The 24,856-nt window shown below is 45.4% G+C and overlaps 1 protein-coding gene across 4 annotated transcripts in view; it reads right to left on the bottom strand.

Moving 5' to 3' along the window:
• Nucleotides 1–24,856, bottom strand: part of FRMD4A (FERM domain containing 4A) — a 263,028-nt gene that overhangs the window by 5,448 nt on the left and 232,724 nt on the right. For 3 of the 4 annotated variants that reach the window (XM_070755051.1, XM_070755049.1, XM_070755053.1), the window contains exons 15-21: nucleotides 18,551–18,684; nucleotides 14,534–14,656; nucleotides 11,600–11,828; nucleotides 10,512–10,568; nucleotides 8,931–9,168; nucleotides 7,660–7,821; nucleotides 5,237–6,096 (exon numbers count right to left, since the gene is read on the bottom strand). In XM_070755051.1, the coding sequence (XP_070611152.1) occupies nucleotides 5,237–6,096; nucleotides 7,660–7,821; nucleotides 8,931–9,168; nucleotides 10,512–10,568; nucleotides 11,600–11,828; nucleotides 14,534–14,656; nucleotides 18,551–18,684 (1,803 nt within the window). The remainder of the gene's footprint in view (nucleotides 1–5,236; nucleotides 6,097–7,659; nucleotides 7,822–8,930; nucleotides 9,169–10,511; nucleotides 10,569–11,599; nucleotides 11,829–14,533; nucleotides 14,657–18,550; nucleotides 18,685–24,856) is intronic. The other variant, XM_070755050.1, reaches the window with a different exon arrangement.

Genomic DNA, 24,856 nt, shown 5'->3' with positions numbered 1-24,856 from the left:
GGATTTTCCTGCCTGAAAGGCCTGTCCATGCGCTCAGGGAAGGTCAAAAAAGTCAAGATGGTAGCTGTTGACTACGTTCAAAGGCCCCCTTGCATTGTAAAAGGCTTTGTGTGATTTAAGCCGCTGTGGCCTAGAGGTGGAGCTCTCGCCTCACCACCTCCAGGAGGTTGTGAGTTCGATCTTAGGCAGTGAAGGGCTCCCTGTCGCCGGTGCTCCTGGGGCGCTCCCAGTGACTTGCGCGGGTGCACACCAGCGTGTGTGCCGGTGCAAGATACAGCATCTGTACACGCACAGGGAGCAAAATCTCACAGGAGAACGCATGCGTGGAAGCAAAAAATGCTCCAAAAATTGGCGAAATCTCGCACGCAGGAGTGTCCTTACGCGATATTTCGCTCCCTGCGTATGCGCAGATTCCTGCCGCTTCTCTCCACTACTCTGGCCCTCCCTCTGCATCGGCTCCATTTTAATAAAAGGGACGAATTTCCCCACCGAAGGGGCTTATTTTTAGCAGAAGCAATATCTCCGATGGCCCTAACTCCAGGCAGCTGAGATAATATTAAAACTCTTCCGCCGAGAGACACGCTGTCTGCCGCTGGAATCCACCGGGCTTACGACGGGCATAACTAAATGTTGAACGAATGCCAAGAGGCAGCATCCGCGCCTTCATTCTGGAATTAGCAGAGCGGAATCTCATCAGCAAAGAAGGGAATTTTTTTGAGGGGCTTTTGGACAAGCAAAAAAGTTTGTTCGCCTTCCGGGCAACCAAACGTAAAACTCTTACGTTAAAACACCCAGAGTTTCTCCGGATTCGATCAATCGGACAAATTTGGTTGTAGGCCTCTAAAGCTAAATAAAAGCCACAAACATTCTTCAGTGATCCAGAGCTTCAAATTGAATGTGTTCACACTTAATAATAGTATACGCGTGAGCCGGGGGCAGGTTGCTCCTATCTCCGCTACCGGTGCTCTGCGCCTGCAGCTTTGGGTGTTTCGCGTGTGCGTGCATGCGCCCCAGTATGTTTTTCCTTCTGCGCATTTGCAGGAAGCAAAGACTCGCGACACAGATTTCGGCGATTTTTTAACTTCTGCGCATAAAAAATCACCGAAATCTCTCTCACACACGTGTTCCCTTGTGAGATTTTGGTTCCTGCGCATACACAGGAGCAAAAAACCCCTGGGACGCAAAAGCGCTCACGCAAGACACCTGAAGCAGCACACACAACTCAACGTTTGCTACTGGTACTGTGTTCTTTACCGTTCCGGTAGGAACACACTACTGGTTTGAGCGCAGGTGGGTATCATCAAGCGGGTGTCCGATTGATGCAATATTTGAATTTGTGCGAATTGTTAAAACTGATCCTAAAGGTTGGAGCTCTTGCCTCCCAAATCAGGAGGCTGTGAGTTCGAATCCTGAGTTGAGGCAGATATTTCTCTCTCTGGGCACAATGAGAATATTATCTGTTGAATAAAACTCCGCACTGGCGACAGGGAAGGGCATCCGGCCATTAAAAAAACACGCAGCACACTGGTAGCAGTAGTAACTACAATCGACAATCGCCACCTTTGTTGCTCTTCTCTGTACACTTTCTTGAGTCTCAACATCGACCGAAAGTGGATGCAAAACAGGTAGTCCTTGAGTTACAACAGTTTGTTTAGCAACCGTTCGACGTCACGACACTGAAAAAGTGACTTACGATTGGTTTTTCACACGTAACAACTGTTTTACCGAATCCCCCATAGTCACTAGATCAAAATTTGGAACCTTGGCAACCGGCATGTACTTATGGCGGTGGCAGTGTGCCAGGAGGTTATGTGATCCTTGCTTTGCGACCTTCTGATGAGCAACATCAACGGGTGAAAGCCGGGTTCACTTAACAACTTGGCTACTACTGCTGTGATTCACGTAACAGTCGTGGGCAGAAAGGTTGTATAATCCGGGGTAAAGTTCGCTTAACCGCTGTCTCATTTAGCGGCATAACTTTTGGGTTCAGTTATAAATCGAGGATTATCTGTACTCCAAGTGTGGTCTTACTAAAGCTTTGTAAAGTGGTATTAACATTTCCTATCCCTCCATTAATGCAGCCTGGAACTCCAGACATAATACATGCATTTGGACTAATTCCAACGTTTATTAATGTGGGCATTTTAGGGTTTTGGTCTTTTTTTTTAACTCCCTCCTCATTCCTTCCACCACAGCTGGAATTGGCCGTGAAAATAAAAGCCAGAATATATAAGTATTAACTGAATGTAATAATGCTTATATTTGGAGATGGGTCTTGGGGGGTGTCTTCTGAACAGCTTCAAGTTCTTACACATTTGAGAAACTCTTAATTACAGCGGTGGCACCAAAATTAATCTACTTCTAGCTTTAAATCACAGCTCTGAGCATGTAGTTTCTTCTCTAAAGAACTGCTCCGAGTGGGATATGTATCATCCGCGTGATACACAATGTTTTGTATAGGCTGAGACAGAAAAGTTTATTTGAGATCAGGATTAAAATCAGAATTTGAAGTCGCCTGGCCTCTGCCACGCCCTGATGTTTGATCCAAGGAGTAACCTCCTTGTAGAGACTCACTGCTTGCTTCACACCCAACATGTTCTGCTTTATGCCAAAGGAAGACACGTAGGTAACTCATCGTTATCAATGGAAGATGTCCTTGAAAGACCACCCAGAAGCTTCAACTAGTCCAGCGTACAATTTGTAAGATAGAAACATAGAAGACTGATGGCAGAAAAAGATCTCATGGTCCTTCTAGTCTGCCCTTATACTATTTCCTGTAATTTATCTTAGGATGGATCTAGGTTTATCCCAGACATGTTTAAATTCAGTTACTGTGGATTTACCAACCACGTCTGCTGGAAGTTTGTTCCAAGGATCTACGACTCTTTCAGTGAAATAATATTTTCTCATGTTGCTTCTGATCTTTCCCCCAACTAACTTCAGATTGTGTCCCCTTGTTCTTGGGTTCACTTTCCTATTAAAAACACTTCCCTCCTGGACCTTATTTAACCCTTTAACCTATTTAAATGATTCGATCATGTCCCCCCTTTCCCTTCTGTCCTCCAGACTATACAGATTGAGTTCATGAAGTCTTTCCTGATACGTTTTATGCTTAAGACCTTCCACCATTCTTGTTGCCCGTCTTTGGACCCCTTCAATTTTGTCAATATCTTTTTGTAGGTGAGGTCTCCAGAACTGGACACAGTATTATTCCAAATGGGGTCTCACTACCAGCGCTCTACAGCAGGTTCACAATCTCCCTCTTCCTGCTTGTTATACCTCTAGCTATGCAGCCAAGCATCCTACTTGCTTTTCCTACTGCCCGACCACACTGCTCACCCATTTTGAGACTGTCAGAAATCACTACCCCTAAATCCTTTTCTTCTGAAGTTTTTGCTAACACAATACTCAGATTGAGGATTCCTTTTCCCCAAGTGCATTATTTTACATTTGGAAACATTAAACCCTCCAGGAATATCAACCGTGTTGCACACTTTAGAGTCATCGGCAAATAGGCAAACCTTCCCTACCAAGATTGTTGCGCTTGTCATTGCTTTGTTTCTAGATGTGATTCAGGGTGTTGGTTGTCACCTATAAAGCCTTAAATAGCACAGGCCTGTTTATTGAGGGGCTGCCTGTCTCCATTGATCCCACAGAGTTATCCCTACAAGTTCCTTGGATTAAACAGTGTCCCAAAAGTGCTTTTTTCAAGAGGCAATGGTCCTTTCTTGTTTTTGCTTGAAGACACTTCGCTTCCTCTCCCAGAGGCTTCTTCAGTTTCTGACTAAATGGTGGAGAACGGAAGGACTTCGTATATTCTCCTGCTAAGAATATGCGAAGAATATTAGTGTATTCCTTGCGCTCATCTGGTCATTAACACTCCGTGCACCAGAGGATTGTGAGGAACATACTAAATCCTTCCATTCTCCACCATTCAGTCAGAACTGAAGAAAGCTTCTTAGATGAGAAGCAAAATGTTTTAAAAGAAAAAATAAACACCAAAAAAGTCCAGTTGACTTTTTGAAAAAAGCAATTTTGGGACAACCACAGTTTAGTTGATGGGGAATCTCCACAGACTTAAACTTTTTATGTCCTATCGTGTGGTAGAATTGTTGGCTAGAGGACAGAAGGCAGCAAAGAGATGTGCCAATATGGAGTCACTCTGTGGGACGAATGACATAAGCCAGGCTAGGGAATAGGGAATGTGGAGAACGGTGAGATTCCTGTCAAAGAAGCGATCGACAATAAAGAAATTACTTTGGTGGCCTGTTTACCGAGTTATCCTGGTTCCCTGTGCCTGACAAATTGATTTTACTGAAACTGTGAGGTGCCCGGAGTCATTGAGAGTTTAAAAATTGTCATGATCACCATCCATCATTTTTCTATTAGCATTAAATATTCTTTATGCATTCAGATATTTAATAGCTGGAACAATAAAGGGTACAATGGGCCAGAACACACTGTTGTTGTAGTTGATTGGTTGGGGAGTACAGACTCTTGCTAGGATATATTATGATTGGTTGCAGGGAGGCACATCACTCCGTCATGAGGTAAATTGTGAGGCAAATCACAGAACATCCTACAGAGCACACATAAGAAAAAAAGGTGGGGGAAAAGGAGAAGTTTCCCTTTCCCACCTGTTTTCTTCTGTGATTTACCTCACAATTTACCTCAGGATGGAGTGATGCGCCTGACTTTTGCCTGCTGTTAATATGAATGTTAAATATATTTATTTATTCTGTAGGATGTTCTTTGATTTACTTCACAATTTACCTCATGACGGAATGATGTGTCTCCCTGCAACCAATCATAACATATCCTAGCAGGAGCCCATTCTCCCTAACCAATCAACTACAACTTTATGATTGGTTGTAGGGGGACACATCACTCCATCATGAGGTAAATTGTGAGGCAAATCAGAACATCCTACAGAACACACATAAGAAAAAAGGTGTGAAAAAAGGGGAGTTTCCCTTTTTCCCTCCCTGTTTTCTTCTGTTCTGTGATTTACCTCACAATTTACCTCAGGATGGAGTGATGCGCCTGACTCTTGCCTGCTGTTAATATGAATGTTAAATATATTTATTTATACAGACTACAAGTTTGTATCAGCGTCTCTGACTTCATTTGGCCACCTACTGCACAATCCCCTGACATTATGTTTCCCTGCCCCATCAAATTTTTTTCATTCATCCTGGTTTAAATGCCACCTGGGCCCAGAATTTTTCCTGCTTACCTGACGTTGCTTTGCACATGGGAGGCATCCTGGTTACCTTACTGTGCGCCACGAAGGTGCTTTGAGAGGAGCTACTGTACTGGGAGCTGCTATCCGACGAAGTGGAGCTTGTGTGCGACAACCGGCTGTGGTCTTTGTGGGGGCCCGTGGACCTCTGGTACCACAGTCTGAGTTCATCCGAGACCACAGTCCTCCCCGATCCCTTTTCGTGGCTGTCTCTCCCCAAGGAAGGAGTCCTTATGATCTGAGACCGGGAAGGAGTCAACCGGATGGAGTCCACTTCGTCTGCGTGCCAGGTTTCCTTAAACATGCCCCCCGCTGTGTATGAATTGGACGTTTTAAACTGTGCTTTCACGCTGTAGTGTCCCTCCTGGTCGTTTTCGAGACTGCGCACCACCACCGGTGTCGAGCTCCCTTCGATGTATAGCGGGTACTCTTTGATCCTGTACTGGGAAGAAGGCTGGCTTTGGCTGTGCAGGTAGACGCCGTGATGGCTGTTCCCATTCCCGGCCGCCAGGTTGGGCATGCTTCCCGAATTGGAGCAGACGAGGTTTCCGGCTGACTTGTGCCGCTGCCTCTGGCGCTCGCGAGCTTTGGAGGGCGAGTCCTCTGCCAGGGTGGAGTAATTTGCATTCATCTGAGCTGGGTAGTAATGCTCGGAGCTGGAGTGGCTTGTACAGGAGGAACAGTCGTCCATGGGGTCCGACCCATTACTGCTACGAGTCCTTGGGGTGTAGAAGTCCGGGCTCCCCGTCTCGTTTTCCGAGCCGAGGAGCTTCCCTTGTGACTCTAAACTAGAACTCCGGTGTCTAAAGTGCTGAACTAAACAATGCAGTCTGGTAGGGCTGATGTCCACCGATCTGTAAGGCCGGAGAAACAGAAAGGAGGAAAATGAATGAAGACCTTAAACTTCGCCACAGAGGGAAATCTCAGCCGCCTTGAATCCCATTGGAGTCTAATACATTAAATTGAATTGAATTGCTCAATGGAAATTGGCCCTTGGGATAATTCCGGCATGCCTTAAATCCTTCAACCCAAACCGTTATCCAATACAGTAGTACCTCTAGATACAAGCTGCTCCACATGCGAGTATTCCAAGTTACGAGCCGAGACGTGAGCAAAATTTCTGTTCGACACCCGAGCTCAAATTCGTGATACGAGCCGAGCTTCCACTAGGTGGCGCAAGAATTCCTTGCTTCTAGTTATCTCGGCGCGAAAAACAAAGTCTAAAGGCATTCGTTCGAGATGCGAGTTGATCGACATAAGAGCTCGGGTCTGGAACGAATTAGACTCGTATGTCGAGGTACCACTGTACCTGCATAGCACACAACCAAAGCCAGGTATGTGGAAATCCTGGCTACTTTTAAGACTAGTGGACTTCAAGTCCCAGAGTTCTCCAGCCAGCATTGAGCATGGCCAATTCCACCGACCCAGCATGGTTGATGAGTCTTCGGAGAGGGGCGGCATACAAATCTAATAAATTATTATTATTATTATATTGATGACAAACATGGCAATTTTTTCCTCCTTCCCTCAGCAAAATATTTACGTAAGAATGTGAAATACAATTCTGTTTGAAACAGCTCTTCATCACTCTAACAATAATAATAATTTAATAGTAATTTATTAGATTTGTATGCCGCCCCTCTCCGAAGACTCGGGGCGGCAATGTTCATGATTTGGAGATACATTCAGAAGGGGCCTGTTGATCTGTTTTTAATAGCAATAGCACTTAAGACTTGTATACCAATAAATAAATAAATGCCACTTCACAGCCCTCTCTGATTCAGCTCTTTCCCCCAACAATGTTCATTTTATGGATCTTGGAAGGATGGAAGTCTGAGTCAACCGTGAGCTGGTTAGGATCAAACTCACGGCAATCGGCAGAATTAACCTGCAATGCTGCATTCTAGCCAGTAGAGGGTTGCAGCTGGTACGGGGCAAAATGGCATCCTGGTAGCGAAAATGGACCTGTGCGTGCAGCTCCAGCTGATCACAGGCGGGCGCATGCGTTGGCACTAGATTCGACCTCTGTGCATGGGCCAAAAGCGAAGTCTTGCATGAGGACGCGGGAGCGAGATTTCGACGATTTTCGCCAATTTTTTGTTTTTGCGCATGTGTGGAAGCAAAAAACACCAAAATCTCATTTGCACATGAATCCTCACACAAGATTTCACTTCTGGGGCATGCGCGGAAGCTGAATCTCGTGCTGATGTGCTTGCGCCAGTCTGTTGGATGCGCGCGTGCCCGCGCCAAGTCAGCGGAAACATTCCGGTAGTGCTGGCGATGGGGAGCCCTGATTGGAAACAGCCCACGTTGATCTCAAAACATTTCAGGTGCAACTTCCCTTCCCCGTTTCTATGAGCCTGGATTACAAGACTTTGTGCCCGGAGACCAATAGAGGAAGAGGAGGAAGGACTCGCCTGGTGGAATGGACATAATGGGGGCTCCGTACACGTAGATCCGGTGTCGACGGCATGCTGGATTGGTTGTTCCAGTGGGGAAGGTTCCTGACTGGGCTGTTCTGGAGAGAGTTGCTTCCGCCACCTTCCACACAACTTCCGGTGCTGGGAAACCGCTTGTGACTAATGCAGACAGAAGACAAGGAAGAATTTAGAACATGCTCTTTGTCAAGCCGGCGCAGAATTTGGTGATGAATCAAGGGCTTGCCACACTATCTGTAGAAGGCCTGATGTTTGCGGGAACTCGGGAGGGGGGGATTTTTCAGGAGGGAGCAGATGCAGGCACAAAGCATTCTTTCGAGGGGTTCAAGGCCATCCTATGCCCACACACCTGGGCGGAAGCGGAAGGACTGGCCAGGCCATACTGGCACAGCCTGAATGGGCAACGTGACAAGTTTGTGGGTGGGGGAGGGCAAGGGGTGTGAACTTTCAACTGGGTGGCAAACTCAGATTCAGGGTTCCCAGTGTGGGTGCCAGGATGGCCCGGAGATACATTGGAACTTTGAGGAGCACTTTGACTGGGACTCTGATTTCTACATATGCGCATGGAACAACTGTCAGATAAAGGTAAAAATTTCCCCATACATGCGTGGTAGTCATTCCAGACTCTAGGGGGCAGTGCTCATCTCTGGTCCAAAGCCAAAGAACCAGCGTTGTCTGAAGACGTCTCTGTGGTCATATGCGCGGAAGCAATGTTCTGCATGTGCGGAAGCCAAAATCTCGGCAAAAATAGCCAAAATCTCGCTGTTGCCTGCATGTGTGCACGAGATTTGGCTTGCTGTACATGTGCAGAAGCCAAATCTCGTGCCGGTGCGCATGCGTGCGACCGATGGGCATGGGCATGCCTGCGATGGCCTCAGAGGGAACTCCGGTAGCAGGTAAGATTGGACAACCACCTGTCTGAAACGATACAGGCTTTCCGGATTGAGCAGGGGGTTGGACTAGAACAGCGTTTCCCAACCTTGGCAACTTGAAAATATTTGGACTTCAACTCCCAGAATTCCCCAGCCAGCATTTGCTGGCTGGGGAATTCTGGGAGTTGAAGTCCAAATATCTTCAAGTTGCCAAGGATGGGAAACACTGGACTAGAAGACCTCCAAGGTCCCTTTGCAACTCGGTTATTCTGAAAAATCTTTGCAGAATCTTTACAGAATGTCCATTGGAACATTAATGCGTAATTTCATGCACGAGCACGCACTCTTCCAATGACGGGTGGGAGGGCCTGGACTCACCTGGAATGGCTGTGAGAAGAACGCTTCTTCACCTTCTCGTAAGGTTCGTCCAAGGAAGACTCGCTCCACATCTTGGGCTTAATGGGGGATTTGTCGTAATCATTCCTGTGGTAGTGCATTTGCCGGAGACCCTCCAGGGACTGTGGAGGGGGAGGCCTGTTGTGCAAGGGCGGGCGAGGAGGGAGCCCTTTGTGAGGGGACTGTAAAGGGGATATTGTGCTGGTAACCGGGCAGTCTTCTGGAATGGAAGGAGGAGAATAAGAAGGGTCAGGCACGAAGGTTCAATCAAACTGATTTAGAGCTCAAAGTCCACACACAGAAATCTCAATAGGGAGAAGGCGTGACCAATGCCGCAGCGTCACGGAGTTTCCCCTCGCTCCATAGGGAAGTATGATATCTGTGTCGTTTGGAGACCTGGTTCCTTCAGAACCAAGTGGGAACCACTCTGTAGGGGTGGGGAAAAAAAGGGGAACTTGCTGATGGGCTGGAGGGGGGGGGAGGTGGAAACCCTCCAGGAGCCAGTTCAGCCTCTTTGGCCAGTGGCGATTGGAAGACGATATTTAAGCATCGTCCTAGCTGCGGCGGTCACATCGACAGGATTGAATTGTGAGATGGGAGTCATCTGGGAAGGAAAAGCTAAAGTTATGTGCTGGAGAGTGTGAAGGAAAGAGATGGTAGTTTGTGGCTATGTAAGGATTCTACGCTGATGACTCTTGATTCCGCCCCCCACATTCTGCCATCTCTTCTCCTACAAGAAGAGTCCATCTGACGTCCATCCCAACTCTTTGGTTTAATTACTTGACGGCCATCAAGGCGCCTCCTTTTATCAAGTGTCCGCATCATGTCACAAGGAGCCTAAAGTTATAAATCCCACGAATGGGCAAAATGTGAGAGAAAGAAGACACATTTAAAGGGGCCTAGGTGGGTCTTGATGCTTGTGACCCTGCTGGACATTATGACCCTGGGAATAAATAAAATACGGACTTGCCACCTTCTGGATGAACTAAAATAATGAAGTCATAATTTTGGATTTAAAAAAAAGATTCCTACTCCAGTGACACAGAAATTAAAAACGAAAAGCTTTTTGAAAAAATGACATTACAAGCAAGAAAACCAACTAAATTAAAGTAGATTGAAAAATTATTTGAAACATAGAGAGCCGGAGTATATTTAAGCCGAATCCAGCTTCTAGCAGCCACCTTTTAAATATTTTCACGCTATCCCTAAAACTAAGGAAAACAAATACTAATGATAATAATTTCATTGTTCAAGGTGCAATGGCAATAAAGTAAACTAAAATTCCTTACTAATCTCACCCAGAGACAAAGTGCCACCCAGATAGGAGATCTGCAGATAAGCTCCTGCTATAATCCAACTCAAGATACAGACCACGCCAAAACAGGTGAGACAGATCATTGGACTAAAACCATTCAGCCCTGCTTTTATTCTGATGTACCACTACTTTATTTTTTTTTTGCAATGACAATATTCTTATCAAATGCAAAAGATGATAAGAAGGGTGGAATAGAAATCTAATTGACAAATCAATAAAATAAAGGCTGCACAATTTTTTTCACGTACCGTCTTCCACAACAAGAGCGTCCGAGAGGGAGCTATCTTCACTGGCAATGTTCCCATCTAGGAAGCCAAGAGACCACAGAGAAGATCAAGTCAACAAGGAAGAGGAATCAGCATCGATGCCCCCAAAATCAGAGAATGCGCTATCTTTCTTCAAACCCATCCCGTTAGCCGAAGGATGGGCAATTTCTGGGGGTTCTGGTGCCAGTAGTGGGTTGTACCTGGTATGGGCCACACTATAGTGTGATAGCGAAAATGGAGATGCGCACGCATCTCCGTGTTCCCAACATGTGCACGCATGCATCCAAGCGAGATTCAGCCTCTGCGTAAGCGCCAGAAGCAAAATCTCATGCGCTCACGTGTGGGAGATTTTGCTAATTTTTGGTGGTTTTATGCTTCCGTGCATACATGAAAGCAGAGAAATTGCCAAACATCAGTGAAATCTCACACACACGAGCATCCTCTCGCAAGGTTTTGCTTCTGCTGCGTGCAGGAGGAGCCGAATCTTGCGTTGCCATGCGTGCACGCACCTACTGGACATGCATGCGCCTGTCCACTAGATATGCACCCACCCGTATCCGAGCCCTGTTTCCTCTTGTCAGTTTAATGCTCAAGTGGCTAGTTGTAGAGGGGTTGAAGAGATTGATGGACTATGAACATGAGATGAGATCACTAGGTGGACTTCCATAACTCCTACTTTGAGACCCTCCACGTTGTGACCTGGTGTAGTAGCAGCAGCTGGGGTCACACTTGATTGGCGGTTCTCCTGTGCAGGAGTTTCCATGCCTCCTATTGGCCACTGTGCCTGACAGCTGAATATAAAACAGCTGTCAGAGCGTGGATGAAGCTATTTTCTCCTCAGTGGTTTCTGCTTGTTCACTGTTGTTTGTTCACGAGAAGCTGGCTCGCCTCATAACTGGTCTAGATTCAACAAACTGGCGACAAGGATGGGATATGAACCCAAGCATGCAGAGAGGTTTCTCCATCATTTCTTCTAGCGGCCTACAAGACCCCTGGAATCTACCAGCCTCTAAACCCCCATCCCATCTAAAGAAAGTCTCGAGATATCACAGAAGGTCCACTGTCTTTACCGTCTATGATCAACGAAGCTCTTTGGGTTGGTTTCTTCCCAGATCTGATGCGGTACTCATTGATGGAGTTTTCAATCTCCTGGAGCTTCTTTAGCGCATTCAGGTAGGAGGTCTTCCTCTGCTTCTTCAGCTTCTTGCTGACGTTGGGCTCGCTGGCCAGGCGTCGGGCAGCTTCCGTGATCTGGGACTGGATGGCGAATTCTCTTTCCAAGCGTTCCAGCTCAGCTTCCTGGAAAAGAAGTTTCAATGGTCAATGTGCCTCAAGGCCTTTCCATTGGGCTGGTTTCACTGGATTGGCCTTGAGTCCACAGAAAACCGGACTGTCCCTTCTGTTCTGTTCTGTTCCATTCCATTCCACTATCAATGGATTAAAAAAAAAGACAGTTTAAAAACCAGAAATTAAGGGAAGAAAAAAGAAAGAGGGAAAGAAAATATGAGGCACAAGGGAAGAAAGAAAAAGGCATTGATTTCCGATTTTAGCGCAATACAAGATAACAACAGCTTTGTTTTTTTTCACTTTTACCCGCTAGTATGCAACTCGATATTTGTATCACAACAAATCTATCCAATCGGCAAAACTAATGTCAACGTTTCATTTCTTTTTTCCTCATGAGCACAAAATCCAGAAGTGATCTCCAAAGACAAAACAAATTTATAGGGAAGTTGAACTTTCCAAGGAAGCTGTCACCATCCTACAGCTAAAGCCGCTTCATCTCCTGTACCTAAAGACTTTGGGCTGACAAGAATCACAACGCCAAATACAGTAGTACCCCTAGATACGAGCATAATTCGTTCCAGAAGGGAGCTTGTATGTCGAGCAACTCGTATCTGGAACAAATAACTTTAGACGTTGTTTTTCCCCTCCGAGATAACCAAAAGCAAGGATTCTTGCGCCACCTAGTGGATGCTCGGCTCGTATCCCGAATTTGAGCTCGGGACTGGAACAGAAATGTCTCTCCCCTTGTGGCTCGTATCTTGAAATACTCGCATGTGGAGCAGCTCGTATCTAGAGGTACTGCTGTATTCCTTCCATTCCCCTCTCACTATCCTGTCAGAGCTGAAGACGCTTCTTGGATGAGAAGCGAAACGTCTTCAAAGAAAAACCAAGGAAGTCCAGGTGCCTCCTGAAAAAATGCACCTTTGGGAGACCCTGTAGTACCATTCCAGACCTTCAAAAACCTCCAGTGATGAAGGACCCACAACTTCTGGAGGCAAGCAGTTCCACTGGTGGATTTTTCTCACCGTTGGGAAATTTCTCCTTAGTTCTAGGTTGTTTCTTCCCTGGATTGAGAAGGATTCCCACATTCCTAAATCACACTGTGGGTTTTGAAAGCTTGGAAGCTGACTTTTGCACCATCAAAGAGATATGTCCTATTTCAGTTTATCCATGCACAGGTGATCTGAAAGGGCCTGGTTTGACTTCATCCTTCATCAAGGTGATAGGGCTGTCCTTGGCTCACCTCAAAAAAAGCTCTTTTGATGTTTCGGATGACTCAACACTGTTCTGGGACTACAGCTCTCCTCTGGTTGCGATTGGCCAAAAGGCTCTTTATTTGTGGGTGCTTAAAAGTTTCGCTTTGAAGATTTTATAATCTCTGTCAACAGCAAGTTGATTAAATGTGCATTTCGCGCAATACAAAAACGCTACAGCCCAGTTTTTCTCCTTCCCATCCACTCCTACACTTCATCTTCCCGAAAAAATCTCCCACATCCACAAGAAACCGAAGGATGAAAAGCACTGGAGGATTAAAAGCACCTCTCAAAGCTTGTTTGTATTTTAAAAGTGCATTTGATCTTTGAATTGTAGAGGAAGCTCACGCCACAATTCTCAGATGAACACTGCTGGGATTCATTACGAAATCGTTTCGGTTTACGGAGCGGGCGTAATGTCGAGATGGCATGTGACAAAATGGATACAGAATTTCAATTTCAGAAGGACGGGAATTCCCGATGAAGACAGAAGTGAATTTCCGTCCGTTGTGACTGATGACGGAGTGCAGAAAATTGAAGAAAATCTTCTCTCTGATCGCCGTTCAAAAATTGACGACCTGCACGAACTTTTGTCACATGCTGTCTCGACATTATGTCCTCGACATAAACCAAAACGATTTCGCGATGAATCGCAGCAAAGCCGGAAGGTAGAACTGCAGAAAAAACCATGGCTGCCAACCTGCCTTCCACTGAGGACCTGTAGACTGAGTCAAAAAGAGGGCGGTGAAAATATTGACCCCTCGCATCCTGGACACAAACTGTTTCAACTCCCACCCTCAAAACGTTGCTACAGAGCATTGCACACCAAGACAACTGGACACAAGGACAGTTTTTTCCCAAACGCCATCACTCTGCTAAACCAATAATTCCCTCAACACTGTCAAACTATTTACTAAGTCTGCACTTCTATTTCTACTAGTTTTTCTCATCATTCCTATCATCCTTTTCCTCCCACTTAGGACTGTATGCGTGTAACTTGTTGCTTGTATCCTAAGATTTTTATTAATATGGATTGTTTCTTCATTGCTTATTTGACCCCTATGACCATCATTAAGTGTTGGACCTCCTGATTCTTGACAAATGTCTCTTTTTCTTTTATGCACACTGAGAGCATCTGCACCAAAGACAAATTCCTTGTGTGTCCAGTCACACCAATAAAGAATTCTATTCTATTCAATATGGTGAAACTGGTCTTTCCACAAACAGCAGAAGGAGGTGAGCTTGACCTCATAGTATTGTTTGTGATCGATCAACAGGATCTCTTTTTTTTGGATTGGGCTTCAATGTCAGCTTCCTTCCCCAGCCAATGTGAACTCTTAGAACGGCAATAAATAGATGGACGGAAAGAAGGACAGCAAAAGACAGATGAGCAGAGGGCTGGATTTTCCAGAAACTAGTAGTAGCCAAATATTTGGACATTGTAATGCAAAGTGGATCATTTACCTCTCCCTTGGGTACCATCTTCTGTTCATCCAGTTTAAAAGAAGTCCCAATTCTCCTTCGCACGGTTGGCGGCTCCTCCCCTGGGTTGAGGGGATATTCCCTTGGCAATTTTCCAGTAAGTTCCTGAAATCACATAGCAAAGCCAGCGGTTAATGAGCAGGGAATCTTTGGGAACCTGGTTCAAACAGACTCAATAACACTGAATCCATCCCGACACCCTTCAGGAATCCAACCAATGTATTTGTGAAAGAGGGGGGAAAATATGGTGGTAACCAGTAATGGGTTGCTGCCCCACGGGTGGCGGGGGGCACACAGTGGGGATAGTAAGTTTATGCATCATTTATTGAATATTTAATAGTTTTTGGCAACCCATCATTGGTGGTAACCTTTCCACCCTGTTTCAATGTTGTAGCATTCACAACTTCTGGAGGGAAGCCATTACACTGATTAATTGTTGTCACTCTCAGGAAATTTCTCCTTAGTTCTAAGTTGCTTCTCTCCTTGTTTAGTTTCCACCCATTGCTTCTTGTTCAGGTGCTTTGGAGAATAGCTTGACTCCTTCTTTGTGGCAACCCCTGAGATGTTGGAACACTGCTATCAGGTCTCCCCTGGTCCTTCTTGAATTAAACTAGACATAAACCCAGTTCCTGCAACCGTTCTTCCTATGTTTTAGCCTCCAGTCCCCTAATGCTCTTTGTCGCTCTTCTCTGCACTTTTTCTAGCCTCTCAACATCCTTTTTGCAACACAGCAACCAAAACTGAACACAAATATTCCAAGTGTGGCCTTACCAAGGCCTCATAAAGTGGTATGAACACTTCGTGTGATCTTGATTCTCTCCCTCTCTTGATGCAGCCTAGAACTGTGTTGGCTTTTTGGGCAGCTGCTGCACATGGATGGCTCATATTTACGCTTTTTAATTTTTCTACGCTACAATCATTGAAGTTAACATCAAATCACGACCCTCCTCGGAGGTCTTAAAATTCACAAGGTCTTTTCACATTCTGATTTCGGAAACATGCATCCAAGATGACTTGGGCTGGCTGCGAGCAGCATTGGGTTCCTTCCTGGACAAGAAAGGGGCAGTGTTCCAGTAGGGACAATGGCGATATGCGCACAGCTCTGGGAGACTGGCGGGTGCAAGGGCATATCAGAATGAGATTTGGCTTTTGCGCATGCGCAGAAAGCAAAATTTTGCAAGAGGCCGTGTGGCCGTGTGAGATTTTGGCAATTTTTTGCTTCTGCGCATGCTGAAATCTCGCAAATGCCCTCGTCCCCTGTTCATGCGCAGAATCAAAATCTCGCTTGGGTGCACCTGCGCGCCCATCAGAAATACAGAGCGGCGCAAGGAGCGTTCCGTTAGCAGCGGGAGCTGGCAACCCTTCCTCCCTGTCTGCGAGTAAATGGATTCGTTCTTGAACTCGGCCTTGTGTGTATGCGCACTGGGAGGGACTTCCGCCTTTTTAAAAAGACCCAAAGAAAAGGGAAAACAATGCGAGGCTTGTTAGCATCTGGGTTTCCTGTAATTTAAGCAGAGCGAGCAACGAACCCGAAGCCTGCAGAAACCCGACGCTTGGCTGTTGCAAAAGAGTTGGGGGGTCCAGACTTAATTGCTCCCTCCCTCCTGAGCCAGCGATTCCCACAGGAAAATTGATGTCTTTGGAGTGATTTATGGCCAAGGAACGAGAGAATTTGAGAGTGGGGGAGGAGAGGAGGATTAATTTACTCACGGACTGCAGGGGAGGGTTGTTTTAAACAAAAATGTTAACACATTCCCCTTCGGGTGACCTCTGCTGACCTCTTAGCCCCAGACTCACACTGTCACACTCTCCAAACTAAGGAGGATTTAAGGAAAGAAAGAAAGAGGAAGAAGGGGAGGAGTTGAAGAAGAGGAGGAGGAAAAGTTGTTGAAGGAGGAGAAGGAAGAAAAGGCACAGGGGAAAGAAGAAGGAGGAGGGGAGGAGGAGGAAGAGGAAGAAGAGGAGAAAGTAGTAGTAATAGTAGAAGTAGTGGAGGAAGAGGAAAAGAACAGGAAGAAAGAAAGAAAGAGAGAGGAAGAGGAGGAGTTGAAGGAGGAGAAGGAAAAGAAGAGGAAAGAGAAGAAGGAGGAGAAGAAGAGGAGGAGGAGGAGGGAAAAGCATAGGAAGAAGAAAGAAAGAAAGAGAAAGGAAGGAAGGAAGAAAAGAAGGAAGAGAAAGAAGAGGAGGAGAAGAAAAAACAAAAAGGAGAAGAAGGAGGAGACGGAAGAGAAGGAGGAAAAATTTGAAATTTAAAGAGAAGTAAATTTGGAAATTTCTTTGGTTAAGGGCAGCTACGATAACATGAGTTAAATAAGGAGGCCAGAAACGGACTGAAGCACCACGGCATAGTTTTGAAAAACAGCAAAGAGCCAAGAGAAATTTAGCTGACAGCACTTTGAACTCCAATGAAGGCGAAGAATAATATCTGAAATCCGGATGAAAAGGAGGCAGCACAGGATGAATGATATGTACCAGAATAAATTGGATAAATAATTAGGAAAATCGGATTAAGAAATTGGCATTTGATATTATATTGTATTGTATTTTAATTCGAGGTATGTGAATCTCTGTAAGGTGTGGAAAAACAATAAAAATTTATACCCCCCCCCCCCAAAAAAGAAATAGCTTCTGCGCATGTGCAGAAGCAAAAAAAAAAAAAGATTCTGTGCATGTGCAGAAGCAAAAAAATTTAGATTCTGCGCATGTGCAGAAGCAAAATCCAAGATGGCAGCGCCCACCGACTGGCATCGACAGAACCGTCATCACCATTTTACTAGCTGTTCTAAAGAACCTGTTAGTACCGGTAGGAACCCATCTCGGCTTCTGACAACTTCCGATTCACTTAGCAACCAGGTTACTAACTTAACAAATGGCGATTCGCTTAGCCACGGCAACAAGAAAAGTCATAAAATGGGACAAAATTCACTTAATAACCATCTTGCTTAAAACTGTTGGGCTCAATTGCTGTTGTAAGTCGAGGACTAACTGGTAACCAGTCATATCTGCTTCTCTACCCGTGAAAATCTCTGAGAGACCGAACGGGATTTTCAGGAATCTGGTGAGCCGGCTGATTTGTTGCTGATTTCTCTTCTCTAAAAAAAATTATGCCAGATGACCAATAGATTTCAGGTTCCCAATGCAGGCAACTTGCATGAGTTTCACATTGAAGCAAAATTTGAAATTTAAAATAAATAGAAACCACCTTGTAATTACGTTGGTCTGCAAGCATAATGGAATTTAATGACTGCAACTTAGTGAAATAAAGGTTTTTTTTCCATGCGTTGGTCCAACTAATTTTCCTTTCTGTTTTAATGCATTTTGCTCACCTGTGTTGCTCCCTTAAGGAGAAAGGGGGGGTGTAAATCAGATAATAAATGTCACGCTCACCTGTGGCCAGATCATAAAACTGGACCTACCTCGCGGTAGGGATAATGGGGCTGTGCGCACAGCTCTGGATCCCCAACGTCCATGTGCACCCGTGTGAGATTTGGCTTCTGCACATGCGCCGGAAGTGAAATCTCACATGAGGACGCTTGCGCATGCGATATTTCGGTGGGTTTTTTGCTGAAAATCGGTGAAATCTCGCACGAGTGAGCGTCCTCGCATGGGATTTCACTTCCGATGCCTGAGCAGAAGCCGAATCTCACGCCATTACGTACCAAATTTTATTCAGTAGTTACTATGCTGAAAAAAGGTGAAGCCTTCCCTTTCCTTCCTCCTTTCCTTTCCTCCTCCCCTTTCCTTCTTCCTTTCATTTCCTTTCCTTCCTCCTTTTTTTTCATTCCCTTCCTTCTTTTCTTTCCTCATTTCCTTCCTCCTTTCCTTTCCTTTCCTTCTTTCTTTCCTCCTTTCCTTTCCTCTCTCCCTTGACTTGTTCTATTTCTTTCTTCTCCTCCCCCCCTGTGCCTATGCTTCTCTCCCCATCCCCTCTTTTCCTGTCCTCCTTATTTTCATCCTTTGAAACGCCCTCCGTTGAAAGGAGGACTCTCGGCCGCCTACCGCTTCCCGCAGACAGAGCTTCTTCAGTTCCTCCAGGCGCTGACGCAGCGTCTCCTCCAGGGCATCTTGTCTGGATTTTAAGGCGGCCAGCATGTCCTTCTTGGCAGACTGAGAGCTGTCGGACTCCTGAGAACCTGTGGGGGGAACAACAACGATGGCATCAGGGCAGCCGGCACACCTCTGCAGCCAGGTCAGCAGCTTCGGCACCAGAAGCAGGACAACCCAATTGGGCAGCTATCGCATCGACTCGGTTGAGCTGAGATGCTGGAGAAGGTTCCTGCATCTTCTTTGGGCAGCCAAGGAGACCAACAAGCCAGCACCAGAGCGTACAACACTGGACACGACACTGGGAGGCAAAAATCACAAAAGTCTAGATAGGAACCTACTATCACGTATGGTGGACCTGCCCCAATGCTAAAAAGTTTTGGTAAAAAATGAAACATTGTTTAGAGCAAATCATATCACAAACTATTTCTTTTAAACCTGAGCTTTTCCCTCCATCCATCCATCTATTGATTGGACTTTTATGCTGCCCTCTCCGAGGACTCAGGGCGCCCTACAGCTTACCACATATAACGATATATAACATAGAAACATAGAAGACTGACAGCAGAAAAAGACTTCCTGGTCAGTCTGCCCTTCTATTTCCTGTATTTTACCTTAGGGTGGATATATGTTTATCCTAGGAATGTTTCAATTCAGCTACTGTGGATTGACCAACCTCGCCTGCTGGAATTTTGTTCCAAGCATCTACTACTCTTTCAGTAAAATAATATTTTCTCATGTGGCTTCTGGTCTTTCCACCAACTGACCTCAGGAATGTGAGATTCTTGAAGGAGGGTAGATGTGCATCCCCTGACATTGAAATATTTGGCGGTTTTACTTTTTCCGAACATGGAGGACTCAAACATAGCAGCGTTTCACTTTGAGATAACAAGGCTTCCAGCAAGTCCAAAATAGGAAACAGGAAACCTGGCAACTCATCCGGAGTCTTTCAGGAAGGTCAGAATTCAGCAATATGGAGTTTGTGATCCCTTGACATCCAAATGTTTTGCAGCTCTCTGCCAAACTGACATCAGCAAGAGGAAGTGGACCGGGCTGGTGGTTTCAGTTCTAAATATGACTCACAGCCTCTAAATCAGGGGGGTCTCCAACCCTGGCAACTTTATGACTTGTGGACTTCAACTCCCAGAATTCTCCAGCCAGCTTCTGGGGGTTGAAGTCCACAAGTCTTAAAATTAAAGGGTAGGTAGGTAGGTGATAGGTGGGTGGGTAGATGGATGGATGGAGATAGATGGATGAGTGGGTGGGTAGGTAGGTAGATGGTGGGTGAGTGGATGGAAATATAGATGGAAGGATGGGTAGGTAGGTAGGTAGGTAGGCAGATAACAACAACAACAACAACAAGGACTTGGAGCGGCTCACAACAACAATGCATCATGTACAAATCTAATGTTAAAAACAATTAAAAACCCTTATTAGAAAAAGCAAACAATCACACAACCTAACAGACTATACATAAACCATAATAGCTAGAGTATGCCAGTTTCCCCATGCCTGGCGACAAAGGTGGGTCTTCAGAAGCTTTCGAATGGGTGGGTGATTGGATGGAGATAGATAGATGATAGGTAGGTAATACGTAGATTATAGGTGAGTGGATGGATGGAGAAAGATAGGTACGTAGATGGATGGATGGGTGGGTGGAGATCAATAGCTCAATAGTTAGATAGATAGATAAGGTAGGTAGGTAGGTAGATGATAGCTGGGCGGTAGGTAGATGTATGGAGATAGATAGATAGATAGATAGATAGATAGATAGATAGATAGATAGATAGATAGATAGATAAGATAGATAGATAAGATAGGTAGGTAGGTAGATGATAGCTGGGTGGTAGGTAGATGTATGGAGATAGATAGACAGACAGACAGACAGACAAGGTAGGTAGGTAGGTAGGTAGATGATAGCTGGGTGGTAGGTAGATGTATGGAGATAGATAGATAGATAGATAGATAGATAGATAGATAAGATAGATAGATAAGATAGGTAGGTAGGTAGGTAGGTAGATGATAGCTGGGTGATAGGTAGATGTATGGAGATAGGTAGGTAAGTAGGTAGATAGATATGTAGGTAGATAGATAATAGGTAGGTAGATAGGTGGATAATAGGTAGGTAGATAGGTGGATGGAGAGTGATCAATAGATGATAGATAGGTAGGTGGATGGATGGATAGAAGGATTCCAAGGGGAGGAATATTTGTAATACTGTATATACTTCATTTTTTCTGCTTAAAGAAATCTGATCCTTACATTCCCTGCAGAGTTTCTTCAAATGGAGGGGGGGGGTTTGCCCCTCGTTTTGCAATCAACCAATAAATCCCCAATTTCACTGCAGATCCAGGCCCTGTGCTGGCAAGAGTAGAGGGCCACGGAGGAAAGAAGAGCAGGGGAGGGTTTTGAGAGAGCAGATGAAGGAAACATGGTCTCTGGAGAAGTGGACGGAACAATAGCCACGAGAGAAGGACAATATCCCAGCATCAGCCCGATGACATCACTTTGAGTCCAGATGTGCAACCCACCCCTGGCCTCTTTAATGGAGCTGTTATTCAAAGATGCACAATTCATGCGGCAACCCAGGTGCATCCTTTGCAGATTTCTAGCTGACCAAAACCTAGCAGAGTTGGAAGGGACCTTGGAGGTCTTCTAGTCCAACCCTCTGCTTGGGCAGGAGACCCTACACTACTTCAGACAGATGGTTATCCAACCTTTGCTTAAAGACTTCCAGTGTTGGAGCCTTCACAACTTCTGGGGGCAATGTCTGTTCCACTATCAATTGTTCTGACTGTCAAGAATTTTCTCCTTAGTCCCAAGTTGCTTCTCTCCTTGTTTAGTTTCCACCCATTGCTTCTTGTTCTACCTTCAGGTGCTTTGGAGAATTGCTTGACTCCCTCTTCGTTGGGGCAACCCCTGAGATGCTGGAACACTGCTATCATGTCACCCCTAGTCCTTCTATTTCTTTCTTTCTTTCCTTCCTTCCTTCCTTCCTTCCTTCCTTCCTTCCTTCCTTCCTTCCTTCCTTCCTTCCTTCCTTCCTTCCTTCCTTCCTTCCTTCCTTCCTTCCTTCCTTCCTTCCTCTTTTGCTTTGGAGAATGGTCTGACTCCCTCTTCTTTGGGGCAACCCAAAACCCCCGATTCTAAACAGGCTAAAACATTAAAAATCATTCTTCCAAATTTAAACCATAGACATTCCACACATTCATCGGGCAGGGGCCTAGGGTCTAGTGACACCAAGCCCGGCGGCATAAATAGGTTTTCAGACCCTTGCGGAAGGCGAGGAGGGTGGGTACGAATCTCTGGGGGGAGCTGATTCCAGAGGACAGGGGCCCCCACAGAGAAGGCTCTCTCCCTAGGTCCCCACCAAGCAACATTGTCTAGTTGACAGGACCTGGAGAAGGCCGACTCTGTAGAGCCTGACCGGTCGCTGGAATTCATGCGGCAGAAGGCGGTCCTGCAAGTAATCTGGTCCGATGCCATGTAGGGCTTTATAGGTCACAGTTTGGAGAACCGGCAAATACCACCTCCATCCCCTGCCCTGTCTTTTGCTTTTAGCCACATGATCATCAAGCCACTCCCACCTGGTCACATAGCTGGCAAGCCACTCCCACCTGGACACATGGCCGGCAAGCCACTCCCACCTGGACACATTGCCGGCAAGCCACTCCCGCCTGGTCACATGGCTGCAAGCCACTCCCGTCTGGTCACATGGCCGGCAAGCCACTCCTACTTGGACACATGGCCGGCAAGCCACTCCCACCTGGACACATGGCTGCAAGCCACACTCACAAAATAAGCCACGCCCACAGCGTAGTAGTAATTTTTTTTTGCAGCCCTTAACTGGTAGGAATTGAAACAGTTTATGTCCAGGATACTAAATTTAATAAATTAGCACATCCATCTGGAAACCTTTGTTGAGTTTTGCCAGAGATGGGATCCTAGGCAATACCGGATGGTTCCTCTCATGACCGACTGCCCTAGGAAGTCCCCCGACGAACGAAATGTCACCACCCAGAGCCACTATCGCACGACACGCTTGACTCACAAATAGGATTTCCTACCCAGCGAAGAGCCAAGATAACGGCCGGGATGCCATCTGGATTTACTCAGCACAGGATACACATAGTATTTCTCTCTCTCTCTCTCTCTCTTGTGCTTGTCTGCAGCCTTGGCAACGACCGGCACACAACCGGTGTTATTAATCCAGCCAGGAGCTTCCCGTGTTTCAAGGAAGTTCACGTCCAAGATTTTGGCCATGAGAAACAATCGTCCACTGGATAACACCCAGGAGGAAATTCCCACCGGGATGCCCTTAAGCCAGACTGAAATGTTAAGTGAAGCTTTCTTGCAAAGAAACCCACAAAAAAGCATTTTAACTATGTGTTAAAATGCATAGTTTAATGCGTTACTTTATTTGTTTGTTTGTTTGTTTTTATTTGTTTGTTTTGTCAAGTATATATTGGTAGTATACCAAAAAATAACTATATATATACAGTATATATACAGTATATGATACTAGTAAGAGAGAAACATTAGGACAGGGGACGGAAGGCATGCTGGTGCACTTATGCAGGCCCCTTACTGACCTCTTAGGAATCAGGAGAGGTCAACAGTAGATAGTGTAAGAGTAAAGTTTGGGGGTTAAGTGATGATACTACAGAGTCTGGTAGTGTGTTCCATGCATTGACTAATTGGTTGCTAAAGTTGTATTTCCTACAGTCGAGTTTATAGCAGTTTACTTTAAGTTTGTATCTGTTGTGTGGTCGTGTGTTGTCGTGGTTGAAGCTGAAGGAGTCATTGACAGGAAGGACATTGTAGCAGATGATTTTATGGGCTATGCTTAAGTCCTGTTTAAGGCAACGTAGTTCTAAGCTTTCTAAACCTATGATTGTAAGTCTAGTTGCGTAGGGGATTCTGTTGTGAGTGGAGGAGTGGAGGGCTCTTCTAGTAAAGTACCTCTGGACACTTACTAATGTCTTTATGTCCGAAATGCGGTGGGGGTTTCAGACAGATGAGCGGTATTCAAGGATTGGTCTTGTGAAGGTTTTGTATGCTCTGGTTAGTAGTGTGAGATTACCGGAGCAGAAGCTACGTAGGGTTATTAGGTCAACAACTCTTGCAGCCTTTTTGGCGATGTTGTTGCAGGGGGCAACTTTGGCACTTAGGTCATTGGATATGAATACTCCAAGGTCTTTTACGGAGTGAGGGTCGTCTGTAAGGTCTTGTTTGTTCAGCTTGTATTTGGTGTTTGGATTCTTTTTGCCAATGTGCAGGACGGAGCATTTTATGTGAAAAGTCGATCTTCGGAATATTTCGGGGTGACTGGGGAGTTGTTGTTTGCATTTAAGTGGTCTTTTGCTTTTAGCCCGAAACGCAACATATTGCACAGGTAGGCCTCAACTTACAACGGTTCGTTTAGTGACAGTTTGAAAGTTACAACGACGCTGGAAAAAGGGACTTGTTTATTTATTTATTTATTTATTTGGACTGCTATGCTGCCCAACTCCCTAAGGATTCTTTTTATGACCATTTTTCACACTTACAACCACTGCTGCATCCCCGTGGTCACGTGATCAAAGTTCAGATACTTGACAATCCATTCATATTTATGATGGTCGCAACCATGGGACTCATTTAACAACCACAGCAATTCACTTAAACAACGGTGACAAGAAAGGCCATGAAACGGGCAAAGCTCAACAACCGTCTCGCTTAGTGACAGAAATTTTGGGCTCAATTGCAGTTTGATAAATCAAGGGACATCTCCTCTTTTGCCGAAAACAACATTTGCCTTTGAGTAAAATAACAACTGGCGCTAGAATTAAAGTTGGGCAGATCCTTTTATTATAAATGTTGCTCTCTGCAAATGTCCACACAGATTTAAACCACGTTTGTGAAATGTTCTTTTAGGCTTAAGACCAAGTTGCTCACTCGCGAGACTAATTTAAGCTTCTGATGCCTAGAAAACCCAAATTTTGCCATTCAAAATGCGGACGTATAATGCAGAACTGGACATTTTGAGCAAATTCCCCATTTTCTCTTATTCTTGCAACAGGTGGGCCGCATATTTGCATCCCTGTTCTCTATCATTTTGTGCAGAAAACTACACCCTGGCAAGAAATGTGTGAAATAATTTTAAGGCGCCATTATGCACGCTGTCATCCGAGCGGTGGATTTATGTCTGGGAATCCAGTCCGCTTTATTTAAATAATTGGATGACGAGATTCCAATCTTTTTCTAGAAGCAGCTGCGTTG

This window comes from Erythrolamprus reginae, chromosome 6 (assembly GCF_031021105.1).
Source record: "Erythrolamprus reginae isolate rEryReg1 chromosome 6, rEryReg1.hap1, whole genome shotgun sequence".
Taxonomy (NCBI): domain Eukaryota; kingdom Metazoa; phylum Chordata; class Lepidosauria; order Squamata; family Dipsadidae; genus Erythrolamprus; species Erythrolamprus reginae.
This window is presented reverse-complemented; position numbering and strand designations above follow the sequence as displayed.